Genomic DNA, 23,338 nt, shown 5'->3' on the forward strand with positions numbered 1-23,338 from the left:
TCTGTCTCCATTTCTTTGTTTTGTTCCCCTTGAACAACTGTAAATAAAATCGACGCCATCAGTGAAACAGAAAAAGACTTGATACTCTTGGATGGAATGCTGAGGCCGTATAAATCAGTCAGGAACCATACTCCGGCATTTCTGAGGTTTTAACTAATGCTTCTAATAAAAATAGAGGCTTGCGAACACGGAATACAGCATGATATTACTATTTTTGCCAACTCTGACGGGTAAAATAAAATGTGAGATAAGTAGGTCCAAAATCGAGTCCTTGCTAGGATGTGATCAATGATCATGTTCTTGCTGGGAATGTCCTTGCATCCATCCACCCGCCCCCCCCCCCCCCCCCCCCCCCTGCTCTTCTACTTTCAGAGGCCAGCTTGGATTCTAAGTTTAATTTCTAAGGATCATATTATCTTGCAGTTTTTCACTTGAGTTGTCCTTACATCAAAACGTGCCCACAGCGTAAACATCTTTGCATTCAGATATAATCATAAAAAGCCTCTACATTGTAGACCAACGTAAAACATCTTTACATGCTGTTGTTCAGTAAGGCCTTAAGAGGCTTACTATTTCCATGCGTCACTGTGAGGAAAAGACTCCGCTGCTACCCCATACTATTTGTTACCTTGAGAGAAAAAATGAGATGGAATGTGCAATACCATCATCATATTACTCTCGTCTCCATCTGGTCAAGGTATCATTAAACCCATCATCTGACTTTGGGCACTAATAATCATCTCTCACTAATATTTAATTTATATACTAACTAGGCGAAGTGAAATTCACTAGTAATACAAAATAGCTAAAATCATTACAAAAACTTCATGAACCCAACTGTTCTCTTCTAATCACAACGAATGCTGAAATCCTGCTGGATGGTCCTCAGATCAAGTATACACGAGAGCAATACTCGACACCCTTTTCTTGCTAGTCCTGAATGATCAAGAAAAGTGGTTCCAAAATGAGCTCATGTAGAGTAAACGGCATGACAGCTTCCATAAAAAACCAAAATAAATAAGAACATCAAGAATAACAGGTGATAAACGATAGCTTTTAAGAGGTCCTTTTTAATTAAAAAAAAAAAAGGGTCAGCATGAGCTCTCTTCCTCATCACCAGTATAACAATATAGAACGAAAGCCAGATGTGTCTTGCAAAAACAAAACCCTTTCCGTGCTTCTAAATACATAAAAACAGTAACCAACTTCTTTCCACGAGAGCTTAGACAAGGCAAGCAACAAGAAACTACTACTAAATTCCAACTCTTCAACACACTCCTTGAAGTTTATATTCTTAATAGTTAATTACCAACTTACCCTTGGAATACTCCAACCAGATTCCATCAGTCAATCCAACAATAGTATGGACATTAACCTTGAAAAAGTTAGGTTATGAATTCTGAGCTTATGTATCAATCAATCAGTGTATATTAAAGTGGTTGTCACAATTCTACATGTGGTTTTCAGGCCGGTATCACATCACCAGAGTGGATCAAAATTGAACAAGTAATATATTGGCCAATAAGTGATAATATCACTTTTACAAGGACATTTGAGCCACCCTACAAAGAAAAAGGAATATTAAGGCCATTTTTCACTCCAATTAGAGTCAATAAGCAGAAACTGTTCACAGGGTTAATTAGGTATTATATTATGTAATATTACAAAAGTATGAAAAGTATTAATTTATAGCCCATGAAAAGCAGGCATATACATGATACCTATAACAATATACATAACTATCTTCATTCTTAGTGACCGAGCTTGGAACAAATAGAGAGAAGTGATTTTCTGATGCATACCAGATGATTTTCTCACCCATATAGATTTCAAAAATAGAGAGAAAAACAAGCCCTATGTGATAGAAGTGTACTAAGCACTGCTTGAGTATCAAAATATAGAGAAGAAACTGAAATAGAACCAAAAGGATGCCAGTAAAGATCTAAAGAAAAGATATCTTTGATTCTCATGGGAATCCATGGACTCATTCTAGTAGGATGACAGCATAAACCAATGATGTTTTCAGGTACTAGACTCTCTTCATCTAGGGTGCACAACTACACTGCTTTGCCGAACTTGAATCTGCACTTAACTTCTCACTTTCCAAGTAAAAAGCGTTTCTAGAAAGCTAAAAATTAGAATAATAGGTAAGTAAGAATGTAGATTAAAATAAACAGAAGACCTTTACAGAAGCTTTTGCTAGGTCCTGAAAGTAAGTAAAACAGCCATACTGCACTAGCATGCCATATAGTTTTAGCAGCATCTCGGTTCACTAGACTAGTATTGGTCCTCCATAGATTAGGCAACAAACTATTTAAAAGCTTCCAAACTTTAGGAGTGAAATGATCTCAAAATAAGAACAAATTGAAAGACCAATTATCTGGAAGCTTGGTGTAGAACTAGAGATTGAGCGGGAGACTGCCCCATATCCCTGCAACCTGAGAGCTTCTGTGCCTACAGGTGAGTAGAGGACACCACCTTTGAGTTCCTTTATGGCTTCGAAACAAATATGACAATGGGGCAGCAAGTGCCCATCCACACTCTGCTAATGGGAAAGTTAAGCATAGCTCCATAAGTGCTCTACTCACAAGTGCCCATTTATGCCTCTTTAAGTCTGAACATCTCAGCCGACTCTCTTATTTCTAGTCTACGTATGCTACTCATAATGGGTCTCCCATATGCCCATCTTCTATTTTATTGCTTCTTCACTGTCAAACAATCTGTACCAGAAAGCATGGTTGGTCTTGTAGCCATTCACAAATTCTAGCTTCCCTTTTCACGTGCACTTACTACACAATACTACTTTATATACCAACCAAAAAACTGACTAAAATCACCTAGAAACTCCAGATTTTGCTCTCCACAGCATGCTTTGATTTTCTGGATCTCAATGGAAATTGTTTAAGCTTCCGACAGAATAAGAAATGCTTAACACAGGAACTACTACATAGTTTACAGTAGTCCTCAACTTAAGAGGAATCTCTAAAGAGGGTGGATAATCAGGTTCAGAGTCTCCAGCCATGGCCATCAGGGCAAGTTTTCCAAGATGCCTGGAACAAATGCAAGTTGAAACTGATTAGCCGGCCTAATGAGTATGACGATCATCCAATACGTACAATGGTCAGTCTCAATTGCTTTCTCTCCATCCTCTCAAGTTTGGATAATTCTCACTTGAATGTACTACTTTTGTTATTCCATCTTTACCCTGCTCATTACATAATGTGTGTGTTATCTCATCTTTGTGCCGCTGCATAGAATATTGACTGTAAGGAGACAATACAATTTTTCTCTAAATTCATAGACAATTGCTTTGAAGTTTTAGTTCTATAGCTCATTATCATAGAATTTTAAAATTAAAAAAGTGACAAGAAGCCAAAATTCATTTATTGAGTAATAAAGCTCAAGAACTACATTAATTTCTCACATTTATTCATCTATTAATATAATACTCAAACAGAATCTATCAGCTTATGTAATTACATTTATCATATATTTGAGCACAATCAAGGAAAAGAGATATTTAGCAAAATTTCAAAGATAAATCAGCCACTGATGAAAAAATAATTAACAGCAAGAATGAAAATTTGGAAAGTAGAATCACTGCAATGTTCTGAAAGCGTGTCATGGTTAAGCATCCAGTGATGAAAAAATAACTAACAGCAAGAATGATAATTTGGGAAGCAGAATTACTGCAATGTGCTGAAAGCTAAGGGGAAACACCTGTTCAATAGGGTCAGCAGCATTAATCCTTTCCTGATCACCAGTATCCACTACTCCATCTTTAGCTTCTTCTGGAGCATCAGCTGGAGCATCAGTATCCATTTTCTCATCTTTGGAATTCGTATCTGCAGAAGCCATGTCATCATCAGGAATCTGCAGATCTGCAGGTAGCTGTCCTGATTTTAGTGCCTGCTCCATCACAGATTAAAATCAGTATCATGGTCATGAATAACTGCCTGGAAAGAAAATTTACAATTTTCTACAAAGTTCCCCAGGAAAGTGGTATGTTTGACATTAACAACTCAAAGAGCACCATAATGTAAAAACAAGCAGTTTACAATGTCATTGTTTTATTAATAAAGGAAGCACCTGTTCAAGCCTTGCAACTTCCTCAAGCGTTTGAGAATTTACAATTGCAGCCTGCACATTCCAGCGTAACACAGATATCAGTAAGACTATGGGTCTTTAGACAGCGAAAACTACAGGTACCAAGCACTACACATATTCACTAAAGCAAATACTGAGGCATGATGCCAATAACAAGACAGAAGTTCTAGAAATACAGAAGGAGAAAATAAATAAAAATGGAAATATTCATTCTACACAAGCAAATTTGATGACTAAAGATCTCAGTGCATTCCAACTTTTGTTCTTTGGAAAATAGTAAAGAAATTAAATTTATCAGAAAATTTCTCAGTAAGTGAAAACCTTTTTTTCAGTTGAATCAGATTATATTTGGATTCCCACATACCAAACAAATAATCCATTGGCATCAGGAACTATTCCAATTCAAAACCTTCTGAAACCCAAGCACCTATTCATTCAGATTACAAAGTACCTTAATAGCAATAATCTGTTCTGGAGTTGGGCCTGCAGCTTTGGGTTTCTGCACTTCCTTTGGAACTTCAGGCACATTAGGAACCTCTACAGGTGTAAATGTTTTTGCAGATTCTTTTTTGACTTCCTCTTCAGCTTCTTTTGATGCAAATAGTCTCTCTGCCTCTGCCCTCTCCTGTTGGCATTAGAGATAAAAAGAACAATAAGACCAAATTATGCACATACATAGAGAAAAGAAAGAATTAAACCAGCAAACAATAACATTTTTTTACCTCCTAAAATACCAAAAGGGGGAATAGTGAAAAATCCAGAGAGCAGTAAATGGATCCAGATTTATTTATTTATTTTTAAATGTACAGATCCAAATTTTATCTAGATTCAACCCAGAACTGAATCCGAAAATTCAGATATTATCTGAAAAATGAATCCAGCAGAATTTAATCAAATATATGCTATGATATTCAACTAGGTTCCAGAATGGAACAGGAACCAAGAGATCTCAATCAAGTAAATATCTGAATCAGGAATGTTATCAGCCTAAGTATCATAACCTGCCAGTTTCTTGTTTTTAGGGTTTTAAAGAAACATTTCACTCCTCCACATTCTCTGCTCAGCGAACATATCACTCTTCTCTCTCTTCTCTATCAAGCATCAATCAAACCATTCTTTCTCCAGATCTCCAGCTCTCCAAACAAGCATCACTCCAACCTTCTTCATCCCTGTTGAACCAGTTAAAGAGGAGAACTCCGTCTCCCTTCCATCATCTTGTATCGTCTTCCTTGTATGGGAGGATCATCATTTTTCTTGTAGGCAAACTTTTATAGAACATTTTGCCTTCTCTTTTTGCAGGATTTATTCTCAAAAAACCGAAGGCTGCATCCTTTCTAGTTTCAAAAATCCGTGTGTAAGATGAGTTCTTCCTGTACTGGGTAGCATGGTTTGGCACTTCATTTATGTTCTTGATTTTGTGGAATAACTGTGTGTAGTCCTCCGCTTTGTCATCTCAATGATATGGAAGTATGGATGCAGATTTGAGTTTTTGCATGAATTTCTGGGATGGATCTTCACCATATTGTATTTATTGGTAATGATCAGTATTTGAAATCTTCACTGGATGTTCAATTTGGATTAGAAATATCATTTTTTCTTCTTCTTTTTCTTCAGATTTTGGATACAATCCGAATCCGTAAATTATCTGATGGAGTCGGACTCAGATATCAAGAATTCAGATAATTTTTTTATTTTTCCAATTTTGGATATCAGATACTTGCAAACGGATCAGATCTAGATAGTATTATTTCCAGATCGAATGTGGTCCGTTTACAGCCCTACACAAAATCCGGATTTTGATCAGACATGTAGAAGTCAAGGGTTAGTGCAAGTAGATTGTTGCCTGACTTTAAAAATCTTGCACAGACCACCTGTCACTTCAAAAAAAAACATTATCCCATTGAAAGGGAGATGACTGTTAGATGATTGTTTTAATCATATAAAGAAACAAATTGTCACTTGGGTCTTTGGCTCAGAAGTCACATGGGATGTTTTTAAGTGTGAAGTCTCACTAGGGGTAATGCAGTGTTTGCAAGTGTCATCAAAATATTCAAAAAATGTAAAGAAACATATCATAAAAAATAAAAAATATTTTTGAAAATCGTATTTATATTATAATAATATAATTTATAAAAAATCAATCTTATTAATTACATTAATTTTTTTACTTAATTTAGATTTTAAATTTAATTTAAATAAATAATAATTTTAATAACAAAGATAAAGTGAACGTTTTGTTAAGATTTTTAGTTTAAAGATTGTCATGTAATTATTGTTGGATTTAGGGACCTAAGTGCAATTATAGGTGTTTGTGGGAATAGTTCGACATAGAAAATGTTAAGAAAAATCATCAATTTATGAGATTGAGCAATAGGCCTCCTAAGTGACTTATCATTTTAGGATTGACCTTGAACCAACTTTAAAACGAGATTAGTGTTAAGGAATAGTCCCACATAGATTAGTGAGTACAAAGATCTTGAGTTTATTAGTAGGTAAAAAGGTTTCCTAAGTTGACTAGTCATTTTGGGAGAGGGCCTTGGACCCAATTTAACATGGTATCAAAACGGGTACTCACACCTAAACTATCTACTTGTAGAGCCACAAAAGAGGGCCTACACCTAAACTATCCACTTGTAGAGCCACAAAAGAGAGCCTACACCTAAATTGCCTACTCCTAAATTATCCACTTGTAGAGCCACAAAAGAGGGTCTACACGTGAGGGGGAGTGTTAAGGAATAGTCCCACATAGATTAGTGAGTTCAAAAATTTTGAGTTTATTAGTTGGTAAAGAGGTTTCCTTAGTTGACTAGTCATTTTGGAATAGGGCCTTCGACCCAATTTAACAATTAGAATAGGATGTCTTTCGAGATCGGGTCCTAATTTGTACCCCGTTGAGTTTGTATCCCTTTAGTGTTGTCAACATCTCAGTCCCCAGTGTTAGTGGAAAAAGTCCCATATAGATAAATGTTTCAAAAAATTATTGGTTTATAAGGTTGAACAATCATCCTAAGTGGCTAATCATTTTAGGATGAACCTGAACCCAACTTTAACAACAGGAATATATGACTTGTTTGTAATATTACAAATTTAAAATATAACCATGTTTCTATATTAGTAGGAAAGTAATTGAGCATTACAGATTTTTTGTACCCTGTTCTACAGTAAAACATTATATTGCTCAAATCAATGGTTTCATGCTATCAGAGTCAGATCTGGAACCTCCTCCCTAGCAAGTTTGCTTTAATTTTGTTTCAATAGCTTGAAATTATGGATTATATGCCAAATGCATCAAACTGGTAAGTTAATTTAACCCACTGCTTCTTTGGAGTGAGGAGTATTCATAAGTAAGCTCCTTTTTGCTCCTTTCGCCTATTTAAGCTGAGTTTGAATTTAAAAAAAATTGTTTCTTGTACTAAAAAGGCTTTTTTTCATTTAATTTGAATTTTTGGTGTCTTTTTTTTTCATTTAAGCTGAGTTCAGTCACCTTTTGTTTCAAGTTCATTTCATGGTGATTCACTTTCCTTAGAGAATGTGATTTTTTGTGTAATAGAAAAGTGAAAGAAAAAAAATGTGGGGACATTTAACATTTATATTAAACCTATGATTGAGATGGCGGATGACATCGTCCCACATCTCAGTGAAACATTTCATACGGTTTCACTTTCTTCATAAACAAAGTGATTCGCTTCCTCTAGGTAATGGAATTCTACCCACTTTTTCATGTGCACTAACACATTTTAGGCACTTTCTCTAGAGAGTTTACATTACCTTCCAACTTTCTTTGCACACTAAACAAGGCGATAATATCTAGCTCACACAACTCTTCTCCTAGAATCACAGATTAACAGAAGCTTATGCCTAGAGCTAATAAAGTAGCAGTGCTAGTAACCAACTGAAGGACACACACACTCCATATAAAAACAAGAAGCCTCCAATCATCCATTTTGCAGAAAAGAGATGACAGAAACTAAGATTGACTATTTAAACAACTATACCAAACAAAATGGGAATGGGAGGTCAAGCTTTGATCTTTATATGCACAAAATTCCACTATGACATGACATTATAACAGAGGCAGCTACTCATTATGTCAAAATCATCTCACCTTTTGTTTCACTTTTCGGAAGTCCAGAAGTCGCAGCCCCTTCAACTTATGAATGACATATAAACGATAGTTGGGTTTCTTTGTGATATTATTATCCAACAGGCTAAGTGTCTGCAGTTTCAGGAGAGAAGCAAGGGGATCAATCTCCACCAAATTCACAAGCCGATTGTTCGTGAGTACCAAAGTGTGCAGCTTTGGTAAATATTCTGGAATGTAGGAACAACTGATATTAGACAACTTCCCACTCTAGTGAAAACATACTAAAGATCATTTTTTTAAGCAATCTTACCTCCAATATTAGGATTGATACGAGTAATTCTATTGTTATTTATAAGCAAAGTACCAAGACGACTTAGATATGGAAAATTCTCCAGTTTGACAATTTCATTGTCTGACAAATCAATTGTGTCGAATTGGTCCTGGCAAATTAACAATAATATAAGATTAGTAACAATCTTGAGGTAAACTGAGAACAATTTAACTGTTGCCCCATAATGTTTTCATAGTTCAAATGACAGGCTAAAGCACTCAGAAATATGTGGTCACTTGCATAACATGCCTAGGCAGCTCACTTTCAAAGGGAAAAAACAATGAGGGGTCATGCTTGCTTTTTTGCTTAAGGAATAAATAAATGTTAAAACAACTTAGACTGAGAAGACTCCTAAGGTAACACGAAAGGAAACTCCAAAAGCCAATTGATGATATGTTGCAACCAGCCTCCTTCCGTGCAAGTTGGAATTGAACTTTTAGTGTCTTCCCTCCCATTCCATGCAATAGGTACCGTTAACATCTTTTCCAAAAAAAGGTACCGTTAACATCACAAATACAGAGGTCTTGCACTCTTTACCTGGGTGGGAATTGTGATGAATTTACAATTGACGTTGAGACCATTGAAGAGACAAAGAGGAGTATTGAACATGCCCTAAGAGGTCAGGATTGGGCATGCAGATTAAGTCATATTCTTGTGGAGATGTCAAAGCTGGCCTAATCTCTCCTCATCATTCGACACCACATACACAAAATGTAAATTCATATGCAAAAAGACCTTATGGAGAACAGGCTTACGGGTCTTTTGCCCAAAAGCCTTAAAACTAACTAGCAAATTAAATAAAAAAGAGAGGCTCATCCAGCCAACAAATTTGAGATAAGAACTTACCTCTGTCGCACCCAAGTTTTCTATTACTGGAATCTTATTGCCTGAAATGCAAGGTCGAGTAAATGTTAAGTCCTCACGCTAACTAGTAACTAACATAAAAACAGTAAATTTCTGGCAGTTGGAAACGGATATAGAAGGTGAAATACTCGCCCATAAGAGGGGTTTTGGCTTTCAAGGTTTAGAACCATGGTTACGTTTACAGTAACTCAAAATTTTATATGCATAAAGAAGCGAATTTTTAATGGTATGCACAAAGAAGAGATGAAAGAACCAATAACAAATAACAACGAAGAAAGAGTGAGAAGTGGTGATTTTGCCTGCGTCTTTGAGAAACAGGGATACACGGAGAGAGATGAAACGAGAAGAAATAAGAGAAACAAAAAAATTGACAAAAAAAGTGGACTAGGGCAAAAATGAGATCAAAGAGTGTGTTAGCTTTTACCTCTCAAATCTAGCTCGCGGTCGCCAACGGCATTGAAGAAGTGGGGGCATTTCCAAATCAAGTCGGCGGTCAATCTCACCATATTCCTCTGATATTTTTCTCGTACAGGTGATGAAGAGGAGTAGGACTCTCTGTTGTCAGAAGACTGATGGACGGGCGAGAGGGTTTACGGCGCCAGTCGGGTCCATCTAGTGCCGAACGGCGGCAGTGATGGGAGGGAGAAAAGAAAAGAATGAGGGAAGGAACCACCAGAAGAAATGGCGCCCAAAACGCTACACGGCTTAGTTGATGTAGAATTGGAGGATAGTTCGCAGCTACTACGTCAAACTGACTCGCCGTGCCCCTCGGCGCCGCATGCAGCCCGCAGGTCAGTTTTGATGATGGAGTTACAACAAGTCAGGTGCACCACCGCAGATCAAAGTCAAGGACTCGGGCGTTTCGACTCGGCACTGAGTGGACAGAGCTAGGTTTTTTACAAGTGCCTTTTTTTCACATTGAATGAAAATGTATAAACTTGTTGAGTGTGGACTAATTTGTCTACATTTATTGATTTCTGTCAAAATGACGATTTTACCTCTGGGATGAGTTTCTATTTAAATACAACTTTTTGATTATGTAGAAAATACAAATTCTCCAAAGTGGCTAGATGCATCAAATAAATAAAATGAATAATTATTCGTACTCTAAAAGAATTGTATTTCTTATGCAAAAGTTCGGCCAATTCCTAGGAATGAGATCAATAAAGTTCATGTACCTAATCACAATATTGTGTGTGTTATACAAGTACAACATTGTATGGTGATATCTCTTCTACCCAAATAATTACTATAAAAATGATAGACATTTAGAAATGAAGTTCGTTTTATTATTCAAATAATGTCAATAAGATAACAGAAAACAAATAAAACCACGTTAAATAAATATAAACTTCGATACCTTAACAATTGGTTTAAAAAAAAAAACTAGTTTACCTCTTCAAACATAACGAGCTCAAATCTCGTTGACAACTGATGAACTACCACAATTCGAGTCTCCTTGTCACATGGAAACCACATGTTGAAAGGTAGTTTTTCACCGATAAATCATTCCACCTATTTTAAATAAGTAAAAAAAAATAGAAAATCATTATGCATGGATAAACCAACACTAAAACATTCTTCTTTAGTAATGGTTTTTATTCAGTTGATCCAAAAGTTCTAAACTAAATTTGTAAGCTATTTAGGATGCTAAAAATGGGGTGTCTAACGGTGTTCTAGCTATAGAGAATACATATCATTCTGCCCATAGTTCAAATTGATTATGAGCCATCAAGTAAAATGGGGAAGTGGAAAATTGAAGGCCAAACTAATTAGTGAAATATAGTTTGTCTTTATATTTTTCTTTGAGAATTTAAAAGCCTTGTTTATTTCCCTTGGTTGAAAATTTATATTTAAAAAAAAGGTTAGAAAGATTTTTCCTAGGATACATACTTTCGATAAAATCGATTTTTTTTAGAAATTTAGAAGAAAAATTAAATGAACTTGTTAGCGATTTTTTAAGGGAAATAAATTTTAAGTAAAATAAAATATAAAATACAAAATTACTGTGTAAATTTTCATTGTGCTGAAATTATTACAATATTAATTGTCAAATACTTATTCTAAAAAATTTTATATAGTTTTCTGGTCCAACTTTGTTGAAAAATTTTACTTGAAAAATGATATGATTTTCTTGGTAAAAATTTTCAACTAGAAATTTTTTTTCAAGAAACATGAGACAATAATACTGTTTGGAAACATGTTTCTACTATAAATGCCTTTTTAAGGTTTCCTAAAAAAGGTAATAATAAGAGTGAAAGCGAAAAACTAAAAAATGCAAATTAAAGGGAGGAAGAGGGGAAGAAAATAATTTCATCACAAAACTAATCGAGGCCGTCCAGCAAAAAAGAATCGAGAGACGTGGCGCGGGTGACGAATGAGGTAATCTCCCCAATAGACACATCCCACGTTTGCACGCCGACGACACGAGTGTTACATCTATATATGAGCGTCTCACACTTTCGAATTCACCAGCCTAGTCTCAGCGGGAGAGGGACGCTCACCTGCATTCCCGAGCTTCGACGAACTCCGAGAACGTTTCAGCTACTTTGGTTAGAAACACCCTTGCCTTGTCGATCGACATCGGGTTCCATTGATTGTTCTAAGTTTGATTTAGCATCTCCGTTTAGGCTCTTATTATCTCAACCGCATCCTTGCTATGGGAAGAGCTTGCTTGCTGTTTTTTTTCTCTTTCCTGCTGCTGGTGATGTCTGCTGCTGCGGCGGAACGAGAGAATAAATCTCTTTCGGGCGCCATGTATTGGTCCACGGCTGTTGACGAGAACGATTTACTTGTGAAGTCTGATGCCGAAGAAGGCACTGTGAAGGACGAAAACGACGAATTTCAGGAAGGTTTTTCTACACTCGACAGCATGTTACAGTGGGCCATTGGTGAGAAATTTTTCATACTTTCTGTTTTCTTTCCTTCTGTTAATGGTTTCCTTGTAGTTCTCTTCAAAATTGGTTGTTGGTCTAAAAATCTTACTTCCCAATTGCCATAACATCTCTGCCCGCGGAATAGTATTTAGGAGAAGAATTTGTGTACAAGATTGGAGAAGAAGTTATGGATATGACTTCAGACTTATGTGCTCTGTCTGACTGCCTTTTTCTGGCTAAATTTTTCCAACCACTTTTTGGGAGTTTTGTATGTGCTAGCAGTGTTCCTGTGGATTCTAAATGTGAAGCAAAATTTGGATTTTGGAATCCAGAGTGGTCCATGACTATACCTTTTTGATTCACTGAGTGAGAGTATATTTGAGAGAAAACACAGTAGTTCTGCCTTCTCTAGACTGTAGAATGTCCCTGTTTGGATAGGGTCCTTTCTACGAAATTATACCATAGTTTATTTATTATTTTGACTGACATCCCAACTGTTTTTTGTTAAGAATTAGACACTCCAATTCCAAACTAACAAGAGAAATAATAATAATCGCGGAAGAAGGAAAAGCAAGCAACGAACAATAGCAACAAGATTTATACAAGTTCGCCTCAAGGTGAGACTACGTCCTGTCTTCTGCCGCTGCAATAATCCACTACGAAGATGAAATAGTTTACAAGAGAAATTACACACACTTACAGGTGTTTTTTTCTAACCTCTTGGGCTACAACTTTATGATGCTCCTCAGATAATGAATGATAAAACCTAACAGCGGTGCCCCCCAATTATAAAGAGAAAATTAGGGCAATTGCAATACAAGAGTGAAATCTCCAAACTACCCTTAATGAAACAATAGTTAATATATTGTGGATCTGGCGGGGGCTCCGTCCCCACACCTCCGAGAGGGGGGACTCCCTGCCCCCCTTCCAACCCCCATGGCGACCTTACAATGAAGGTTGACCTGCGTATCGACTCAGCCTAAGGTGTTAATTAAGCTCCATAAACTTAATATTTTCAACATAATTGCTCTTGGAATCTAGTTCTGCATCCTTTTCTGCGCCATGTTCTTATACGCACTCCTTCCTTTCCTGTGCCTGTTCTTTTTGGGTCTCTGACTACCTAATGTACTTCTGATGCTTGTAACGATATTTTCTTATTAATGATAACTGCATGACAGGGCATTCGGATCCAGAGAAGTTGAAGGGAACTGCACAAGATATTCAACGTATGTCTGCAAGTGAATTAGCTAAGCGTCAACAAGAAATAAAGGTGAAGTTCACACCATTCTGACAATTTTCAATAATGTTAACTTCCTGCTGTACTTCCAACTTGAGGGTACTGTTTGAGTTGTATGTGCCTGGAGCATTGCATGTGAAAGAGGCAGGTTGCTAGTGTCGATTTAGATTTCTTTTCCCCTATTTGATTTGAAATTGGTTTTGTGCCCTTTGTGAAATTTTTTAATCCAGCGTGACATGCTTTATATACCATAAAATTCTATATCGGTAAAAATATTCTTTGAGACTGATCGGTCATGATGGATCAGTAGATGGGTTTCTAGAGGATGGAGGGATAGATTAATTATGTCATTGATGCATATATATTACTGGTTTAAAGCTTGAAATTCAAATTATGTCCAGACAATTGTCGTCCTGCCATTGATGGACATCTGTTCTATCTTATTCTTATTACCTTTGGACTTTTAAATTCAAGTACATAGAAGCTTATATTTGGGGATCAAATAAAGTGTGACAGACTTGTACATGTTGAATTTGACTTGTAAAACACAATTGCCTATTGCAATGTCTTTTTCTTTTCTTCGTGAAGCCTTCCTCCCCTTTCCCTTCCCATCTCCACTCTCCTTTATATAGATCTGTACGTGGTTTTTGACAAGAGAAGATTATAAATGAGCAGCAAATGTTGGGAATGAACAAAATCAGATTACATGTATAGACAAGTGTAATGGAACAAAAAGTGTTTGGTTATCTATTCTCTTAGTAGCGAAGTTGTATGAGCATATTGAGTATCTTGCAGGAAAAGAAATTCAACCTGCACTGTTTCTGTTCTTTCTTCCAAGCCCCAGAAATGGTGCTATAGAATTCACTTTTATTATTGTTAAAGAATAGTCCCATATTAAAGAAGCTTCCTAACTTGCTTAGTCATTTTGGGATGGACCTCGACTCAAATTTCATATGTATCAAAGCTAGGTTCATATGCGAGCCTTTGCCCAAAATTGTCCATGTGTAGGAGTCAGAAAGATGGCCCACACACGAGTGGGAGTGTTAAAGAATAATCCTTTATAGATCAGTGAGTAGAAAGATCTTAGGTTTATTAGTTGAGAAATTTTTTTCCTAACTTGGCTTGTTATTTTGGGATGGATGAAGGACCCAAATTTCTCAATTATCACAGGAGTGGGATTAGGAAAGAATATGGCTTAAGTGGAGATGTGAGTTGCTTCAAGCCTTCAACACGACTAAGTCGGCCTTGAGATTATGCTAAATTTTGGCATCGATGGTCTCCTGTACACCTCAACAACCCTACAGATCCTCGTTTTTGGGGAACTGCCATCAAGTTCAATTTTGGCATTTCTGATGGATGCTGTGCAGGAGGCTTGACTTACTTGTTTTAACACTAACACTCCAAAACCTTTATTGAAACTGACTTCCCCTATCTCTTGCATCAAACTTGTTTTTGGTTGCTGCAGTATGTATCTTGTAGACTTCAAACCAGTCTGTGCAAATGCCTCTCCAGTTGCTTGCTAATTAGTGAAAAGTAGCACAGTCTTCGTGAAAGCTTCTTTAAGTGCTAAATGTTGGAAGTACAACTCTGGAGAAAATATTGTCTATGCATGACTAATTCTAGTAAAGATCTCATTGTTTCCCTCCCTGTCACCATCTCTTTTATATGTTCAATCCTCTTGAATATTAATTTCAGAAGCTATGTGATGCAATTCCAAATGATTCTAACTAGCAAAATTGGATAGAAGCATAAGAACATGAGCTGATGTAGCAGATTGTTTGATATTGCTCTTGTCGTGCAGGAGTTGATGGAGAAGATGAAGATGCCATCAGATGCAGAATTGATGCAAATTGCAATAGCTGACTTGAATAATGCTTCTATTTCTTTGGAAGAACGCCTTCGTGCTCTAAATGAGCTTCTGATTCTTGTTGAGCCAATCGACAGTGCAAATGGTAAACAAACTCCCTGAAGATGGTACAGTATGTTTAATCACTTGCATATTTAGTATGACCTTGCTGACTTTGAGGATTTTAACTGCTGAAACGTCTACTGCCATTATAGCACAACTGTTTATACAGTATGTAGAGTTCATCCCTAAATAGTTTTATTGTTTACCATTTTGCTGTCGATCTCGTACCTTGAGTTTCTTATTCAAAAGAAGGCATTTGATGTAGTGAGTTATCTTTTGTTTGTAACAATTGTTTTATGGTTCTTGCAATCTGTTTTGAAACACCTTCACTGTTGAGTTTTGTGGCCTTCACTATGTTTAGTAAGAAACTTTTGTTTAGTTATTCATGGGTTAGTTACCTGTATAACCTACAACATGGCAAAAAATGCCTGAATACCCCTGCTGTTCAAATTAATGTCTATGGACTTATATAGTATGATGAAAATTAACAATGTGCACTTTTGCTTGAACAGTTTTGACAAATAAAATGATAACATTACCCTTACCCTTCCCCTTTGCTGCTGATGAAGATAAGTGATCCCCCACAATGTGTCAAAATGGGGAGCCTCCCCCTGCCGTCATAAGCAATGGGGTTTTCCTAACACCACCTAGCCACCCCTTTTCTCTTTATCACCCAAGTGGTAGGAGGTTACCTCCCGCTGCAAGGGCTCCTCATTGCATGAAAGTGCTTGGCCTCCTGCCTTCTGTGTGATGATGGAGGGAGGTCCTCCTTGTAAAAGGAATGAAACTTGGAGATGGAGAGAGAGAAAGAGGAGAGAGAGAAGGAGAAGAGAAAGATGGAAGAAGCTCTGAATGAGCTGCATTTGGGGTTGTGCACGGCTCCCAATGCTACTTATTAGGTTTAGTTGAACAAATTACAAAAAATGCCCTCTTTACATAGAAACCATTTGTTCCCTGATAACTCCCATTCTACTCTTCCTATGAATACAAAAATTTGTACATAGACTAAATCAAACATGCTGAGTAAGATAATGCAGTAATATAAAATATCTGATCATATAAAATGACCAAAATGCCCTTGAGCTGATTTTCTCTCTATCCCTTAAGTTGGAACATCCATGAGGCCCAACTTGTCACAGAAAGTCATGAATTCACGCTTCTCTAATACCTTGGTAAAAAATCATCTCCAAGCTCATCTAACATATGGGGTGATCACTTCTAATACCTCTGACAAAATACAATCCACCTCTATGTGTTTTGTCCTTTCATGAAAAAATTGGATTATTGGCAATGAATATAACAACCTGGTTACACAAAACAAAGTCATGGTTTCCTTCTGTTGAAAGCCCAACTCCCTAGATACCGATCTCATTTACATGAGTTTGCTAACAATATGTGCCACAACTCTGTATTCTGCTTCTGTGCTGGATTTAGCTACCGCATTCTGATTTTATTTTTCCAACGGATTAAATTTCCACCTAAGCAAATACAATAGCTTGTAGTTGATTTCCTGTCTAGCTTTGACCGACATAGTCTGCATCAGAAAAAAACCTCAATTTTCAAGTGACCATTATTTCTAAAGAAGAGACCTTTCCTTGGTGCTCCCTTGAAATATCTCAAAATTCTCTGCGCTACTTCTAGGTGGACCTTCTGTTGATGTTCCATAAATTGAATTACTACACTCACTGCAAAGGATATATCAAGACGCATAACTGTGACATATATAAGCTTCCCAAACAGTCTCCTATACAGTCTTTTATCATTCAATTTTGCACTCTGGTCATCGTTTATGTTATGTCCAACTTCTATTAGAGTATCTACTGGTTTATCTCCCAATAATATATACTCATGTACCATATTGGTTATATATTTTCTTTGAGATAACACCGGTCCTTCTTTGCTTCTTGGAACTTCAACCCCCAAGAAATATTTCAACGCGCTCAAGTCTTTAGTTTGGAAGTGAGTAGCAAGTAGCCTTTTAACTTCTTCAATTCCAGAGGTATCACTACCAGATAATATAATATCATCCACATATATAAACTGAACTATGATCCCAGAAGGCCTTTTTCATTACAAAGAGCGAATGCTCGCAGTAGCTTCTAGAGAAGCCCATTGACCACTACTTAGCTAAAACTTTCAAACCAAACACGAGGGCTTTGTTTTCAAGACATAAATTGTTTTCTTGAGTCTACATACCTCATGCGTCTCCACTGGACAACATACATTGGAGGTTGCTCCATGTAGACTTTTTCTTCAAGGTCACCATATAGGAAAAAATTATTTATGTCTAATTGGCATAAGGACCACCCCTGAGTAACAACAATAGATACCAAAATACGTACCGAGGACAGTCGAGCAACTGGGGAGAAGGTTTCACACATATCTATGCCATAAGTTTGTGTGTACCCTTTGGCCACCAGATGAGCTTTATATCTCTTAATCGAGTTATCAAATAAGGCCACCAGATGAGCTTTATATCTCTCAACCGAGCCATCAACTTTATATTTGATTGTATATACCCATTTACAACCAACCACTATAGCACCTGAAGGTAACACACATAACTGCCAGTTCCTCGCTCTAATAATGTAGCCATCTCAGCATCTATGGCTTGCTTCCACTGTGGAGAGGACAACATCTTGCACTAAAGAAGGAATGATGCAAGCAGAAATAGACAATGCAAATCTCCTGAAGTTGTCAAACAAATGGTCATATGACACAAAATAAGACAATGGATGGCGAGTACCTTTCTGAACACCTTTTCTTAAATCAAAGGGTAGGTGTAGATCACTTACCTTAGAATCTTGAGACGAAGATGAGTCATGGCCTGGCATGAGAGAGGAGACCATAGGTTGAGAAGGATGCACCTGTTGACACTGATATACCTACAATGATTTCTCAATAATGGTATTTGGCATAGATCCAAGACAATCATCAACCAACAGGGGAATAACTGACTAAGGAATTGGGGAAGAAGGTGGTACATCAATAAGAGTAATAGACTTAAAAAAGGGTGTATCCTAAAAAAATGTGATATTTGCGGATACAAATGTTTTTCTAGTAGATAGACAAAAACATTTGTATCTCTTTTGTGTACGAGAATACCCAAGGAAGACACACTTAACTGCATGAGGAGGCAACTTATCTTTGGATGATCACAAAATATGAGTAAAACAAACGCATTCAAAGACATGAGGATAGACTGAAAACAATGGAGCCGAAGGCAACAAAATTTGAATAAGAATTTTACCTTCAAGAATCGATGAAGGCATCCTGTTGATCAGGTAACATGCAGTAAGCACTACGTCACCCAATACTATTTAGGAACTTTCATATGTAACATCTGTTAAGTTGGGTCCAAGGCCTATCCCAGAATGACTAGTCAACTTAGGAAACCTCTTTTCCAGCTAATAAACTCAATATCTTTGTACTCACTAATCCATATGGGACTATTTCTTAACACTCCCCCTCACGTGTAGGCCCTCTTTTGTGGCCCTACAAGTGGATAATTTAGGTGTAGGCCCTCTTTTGTGGCTCTACAAGTGGATAATTTTAGGAGTAGGCCCTCTTTTGTGGCTCTACAAGTGGATAATTTAGGTGTAGACCCTCTTTTGTGGCTCTACAATTGGGTAGTTTTAGGTGTAGGCCCACTTTTGTAGCTCTACAAATAGATAGTTTAGGTGTAGGCCCACATATGAGTACCCGCTCTGATACTATGTTAAGTTGGGTCCAAGGCCCATCCCAAAATGACTAGTCAACTTAGGAAACCTCTTTGCCAGCTAATAAACTCAAAATCTTTGTACTTCTAGTAAATAACGATTCTTATGCTTTACTACTACATTTTGTTTTGGAGTAAACACATGAAAACCCAACTTTATATCATCAGTAGAATCATTAGCCTTGTACTTCACTATGTAAACCCAACACCAACCAACTATAGCAACACGTGGTGGTGGCTCACATACATCCATGTGCCTCTATCAAGTAAAGCTCCTTCTCCATATCCACGGCTTGTTTTCATGTGTTTACTTTAGAACAAAATGGAGTAGTAGAGCATAAGAATCGTCATTTACTAGAAGTGGCTTGCACTATGATGTTACATATGAAAGTTCCGAAATAGTATTCCAATAAGAAGAAGATATTACTTTCTGTATGCAAGAAGGAACAAAGCAAGAATACAACAATAATGCAAATTTTTTTAAGGAACTAGACAACAAATTAAAGCAAACAAACTTGGAAATGGATGCTAACTCAAACACCTTTACGAAGTGAAATAGGTAGATATAAATCACTTACTTCAGGAACTGCATCATATTAAGAACCCAAACCGTCAAGAAATTTGTCCACATTGAGTTGCCCTTACTGCATGCAAAGCTTAGTTTCCTTAGCGGTGAAAGGATGATAAATCTCAGCCTCTTGTAAATACTCTGCAACTCATTGAAATGATCAATAATTGATTGATCTCTCCTCCTCATTGACCCAAAGAACCTTGTATACAATTCATAGATTCGAGACAAGTTGCTCTCTTGATTATATAAAGCTTCTATGACTTCCAAATTTCTTTTCATGTGTCACAATTCATCTCCTACTTCTTGAATTTTGCCTCCATGTTGTTTAGTAGCCATTTCATGACTTGATTGTCCTATGCCTTCCAATCATTAGTCATCAGGTCGGGGGGATCATCCCTCTTGTATTTTGTCTTCTACTTAGCGATGAATTTGAAAAGATTTGGATCAGCCCAGATAATTTTGTCCATCCAACTTTTTCGTGGAGATTACAATAGTGTATCCTTACCATTGAAATTTCCAGACTCTTTGGCTGGTGTAATCACTTTGCTTGAATCAGCCACAATCTACTATCAGTAACCACCGGAATGCTCACAAATAACACAACAACCAACACAAAAAAAAAAAAAAAAACTTAAAATAATGTATATGCCTGCTCAAATAAGGTGGGTCATAAAATATTTGGGCACAAAAAACATAATTGATATTATCACTTTGCTATCATCCACTAATTGAGAAAGCAAGTTGAAGAGGAAATCAATTAGGACTAGTATAAAGATTAGTCTGCAAGTCTAGAAGACTTGTGTAGGCATAGTGTTGGGGGAGAATGACCTTGACAATCCTCTAGCGCATAAAAACTTGATACACAAGCCATCAACCCTAGGGTCATGACACAAAATTAAGGGAAAAAAGTCTTTAGCTTCAATCAACAACAATCGTGGAAAATTCCCCTTGCTGAAGAGCATGCAGATTTGAGGAAAGGAATAAGCTAGTTTTTTTAAATGATTTTTTTTTTTTTTTGAAATGAAAAAACATTCATCTGAAAGGAATAAGCTAGTTAAAAACTCACAACAATCAAATCATATGCTCTGATACTAGAAATATAAGAAGAAATAGAGGAGAAAAGAGAAGAAAAGATAGAGAAGGAAGAGGTCGGTAAGGCCGTGTTGAACAAAGCAGCAGGCATTAGGGTCTGGAAAACGACCCTAAAATCACTTTTATACTCACTTAAGAAAAGAGGTACAAAAAAAATGGCATATATGCACATATAAACCTTTATATCTCTCTAATTACATCTTAGAATAAAACAAAAATTCAACCATATAACTTTAGCATAAAGATAAGCTAACTATTATCTTATGAGGGACATACAATCATGATAAATGACTAAAATACCCTTTTTACAGATATTTCAACAACCTATTTATTTTTTCATTGCTAGACTTGAATAAGCTTGGAGGCCTAGATGCAGTTATCAGAGAGCTCAATAGTTCTGAGCCAGAGATAAGGACAGCTTCTGCATGGATCCTTGGAAAGGCCAGTCAGAATAATCCGGTTGTTCAGAATCAGGTACAGTTCCTGTCTCTGGTAAGAGCATATTTGTGCATGTTACTCGTGGACTTTGAGTTAGATTTCTGGAATGAATATGAACTAGCTTTGCTGGTCTGAGCTGCAGTTGCAAAAATTGATCCAACTGTCAAAATGGAATGGAAAAGGATCCCCCTTTATGTCCAGTTTTATGTCACTCATATATTCATGTTGCATTTCACTGGCTCCATCTTAATAGATTTTCTGATGAAATGCATGTTGTTCAGATTCTTGAACTAGGGACACTGATGAAACTTATGAAGATGGTCAAATCAAGTTTCACTGAAGAGGCCATTAAGGCACTATATGCTGTTTCGGCTGTCATCAGGAACAATGTGGATGGACAGGATCTATTTTATGCAGAGTCTGGAGTTCTGATGCTGCAAGTAAGTAAGAGACTAATCAACAGTGACAAATTATCCAACTTAAAAGTTCCTAAAATTTTGGTACTAATATCTCACAGGTTATTGTTGTTTCTGTAGGACATTATGAGCAACTCAAGCATTGACATCAGGCTCCGTAGAAAATCTGTTTTTCTAGTAGCTGACTTGGCAGAGTATCAATTACAACAGACGAACTTACGAGAATTTCACTCTTTTAGCAATCATCAGTTTTTGAAATCTGTAGTTGATCAAATATCATCTGCAGACCTTGACCTCCAGGAGAAGGTATTGGCTCAGTGTGCCTCTTGCGTGAAACTTTTTGTAGTATTTGGTTTCTATTTTGGAAATCTAGCAACTTGGTATTCTGCAGATGGCGCCCAAGAATGAATTTATTATACTTAGTCAATTAATTGTGCAATTGCTTCATTTTTATCTTATGTAATCTTTATGTTTTCCTTTTAAGGCATTAATGGCAACTAAGAGTCTCCTCCAACTTACCACCACTGAAGGATTAGTTTTTAAGGACATCTGTGATCTGGATGGAGCACTAGAGAAGATAAGGAAGCAACTGGAGCAGCTAATGGCAGAGGAGTTTGGGGGAGACTTTGCAAGAGATATGGAAGCCCTTCGAAAAGAGGTGGAATTTATCTTCCATAGGAAACTGGAAGAGGTAGTATTTGGACCTTCTAAAAACTTTTCTGACTTTCACTGCTTTTAAAGCTCAAAACTTCTTTTACTTGGATTTACATATGCAGGCAACTTGGGTTCCCACATGACAGATGCACCGTTTCTTTGGCAGTCTTGCACACAGAGTGTATAGTGGACTGTTGGTGTTGGAGTGCTGGTTGCTTCAGTGCCGAGTCCAAGCCACCGTGTGTCCTCTAGTTTTTCACTGTCCCCACTTATTTGTGGGCTTCAACTTACATTCCTCTTGATTGAAGCTCTGAAAATTTAGGACGACTCGACCCAAGGCATCAGCTTAAGGCTTATTTTTGTCGTGTACTACAACAGTTTATACTTGGATTACCCCTTAGCATAGGGTATCTCATCATCTTATGGTGCTTGGAAACATTAACTTTTATTACATACAAATTACACTTACTCCAACAAAAATGTATCTACAACATAGATTTTTTTAAATGACTTCACCTTCGGTTTGAGTTGTTCAATTAATGTCTTATTTTTTCACTTAAACAAAAGAAGAGTGATTGAACTGCTATTAAAATTTAGTCTTAAGCTATAGAATCGAAGGCAAACAGTTTTTTTTTCACCTTAGGAAGTATTTGGATAAATTTTATTTAATTCTCTTTACTGTTTATCATATAGACTAAGACTTGTTTGATTAACCTGGTTATATGCAAGGATAATTGAATAAGGTTTTTGTCTGAGTCGATGTATGTTTTGAGAATATTATGTAATTTTGGTGAATTTTTAAGGAATTTATAATATTTTTTTTTATAGATTAACTTCTTCATAGGCTTTTATGTATACGATTATGTGATTTTTTTTTTACACTTCATAGATTTTAAAAGAGTGTTTATTATTATTTTTTCTATTTATTCAATGTTTAAATTTCCCAATTTACCATTTATTATGTAAATATAGGATATAAATAAGATAATTCAATTTATAAACCTTTAACTCCCTGCTTGGTATATGCCATATCTGTTCTAG

At 36.6% G+C, this 23,338-nt stretch overlaps 2 protein-coding genes across 2 annotated transcripts; one reads left to right on the forward strand and one right to left on the reverse strand.

Annotated features, from left to right (window-relative positions):
• Window positions 1-463: 463 nt before the first annotated feature.
• Window positions 464-10,142, reverse strand: LOC137962716 (U2 small nuclear ribonucleoprotein A'-like). Its single transcript, XM_068809742.1, has 8 exons — window positions 9,811-10,142; window positions 9,369-9,409; window positions 8,502-8,631; window positions 8,213-8,418; window positions 4,559-4,732; window positions 4,090-4,140; window positions 3,721-3,909; window positions 464-936 (listed from the first exon to the last, which is right to left on the reverse strand). Exons 1-8 carry the CDS (start codon window positions 9,890-9,892, stop codon window positions 931-933), a joined length of 879 nt encoding a protein of 292 aa, XP_068665843.1. The 5' UTR covers window positions 9,893-10,142; the 3' UTR covers window positions 464-930.
• Window positions 10,143-11,880: 1,738 nt separating this feature from the next.
• On the forward strand, window positions 11,881-22,818 carry LOC137963607 (hsp70 nucleotide exchange factor FES1). The gene is made up of 8 exons (XM_068810745.1): window positions 11,881-12,277; window positions 13,441-13,532; window positions 15,301-15,451; window positions 21,136-21,263; window positions 21,509-21,667; window positions 21,764-21,949; window positions 22,128-22,334; window positions 22,420-22,818. Exons 1-8 carry the CDS (start codon window positions 12,046-12,048, stop codon window positions 22,438-22,440), a joined length of 1,176 nt encoding a protein of 391 aa, XP_068666846.1. The 5' UTR covers window positions 11,881-12,045; the 3' UTR covers window positions 22,441-22,818.
• Window positions 22,819-23,338: the final 520 nt, after the last annotated feature.

This window comes from Aristolochia californica, unplaced genomic scaffold, assembly GCF_029961685.1.
Source record: "Aristolochia californica isolate CCGP_79_NKW_82.1479 unplaced genomic scaffold, dmAriCali1.0.hap1 SCAF_4, whole genome shotgun sequence".
In the NCBI taxonomy this organism is placed as follows: domain Eukaryota; kingdom Viridiplantae; phylum Streptophyta; class Magnoliopsida; order Piperales; family Aristolochiaceae; genus Aristolochia; species Aristolochia californica.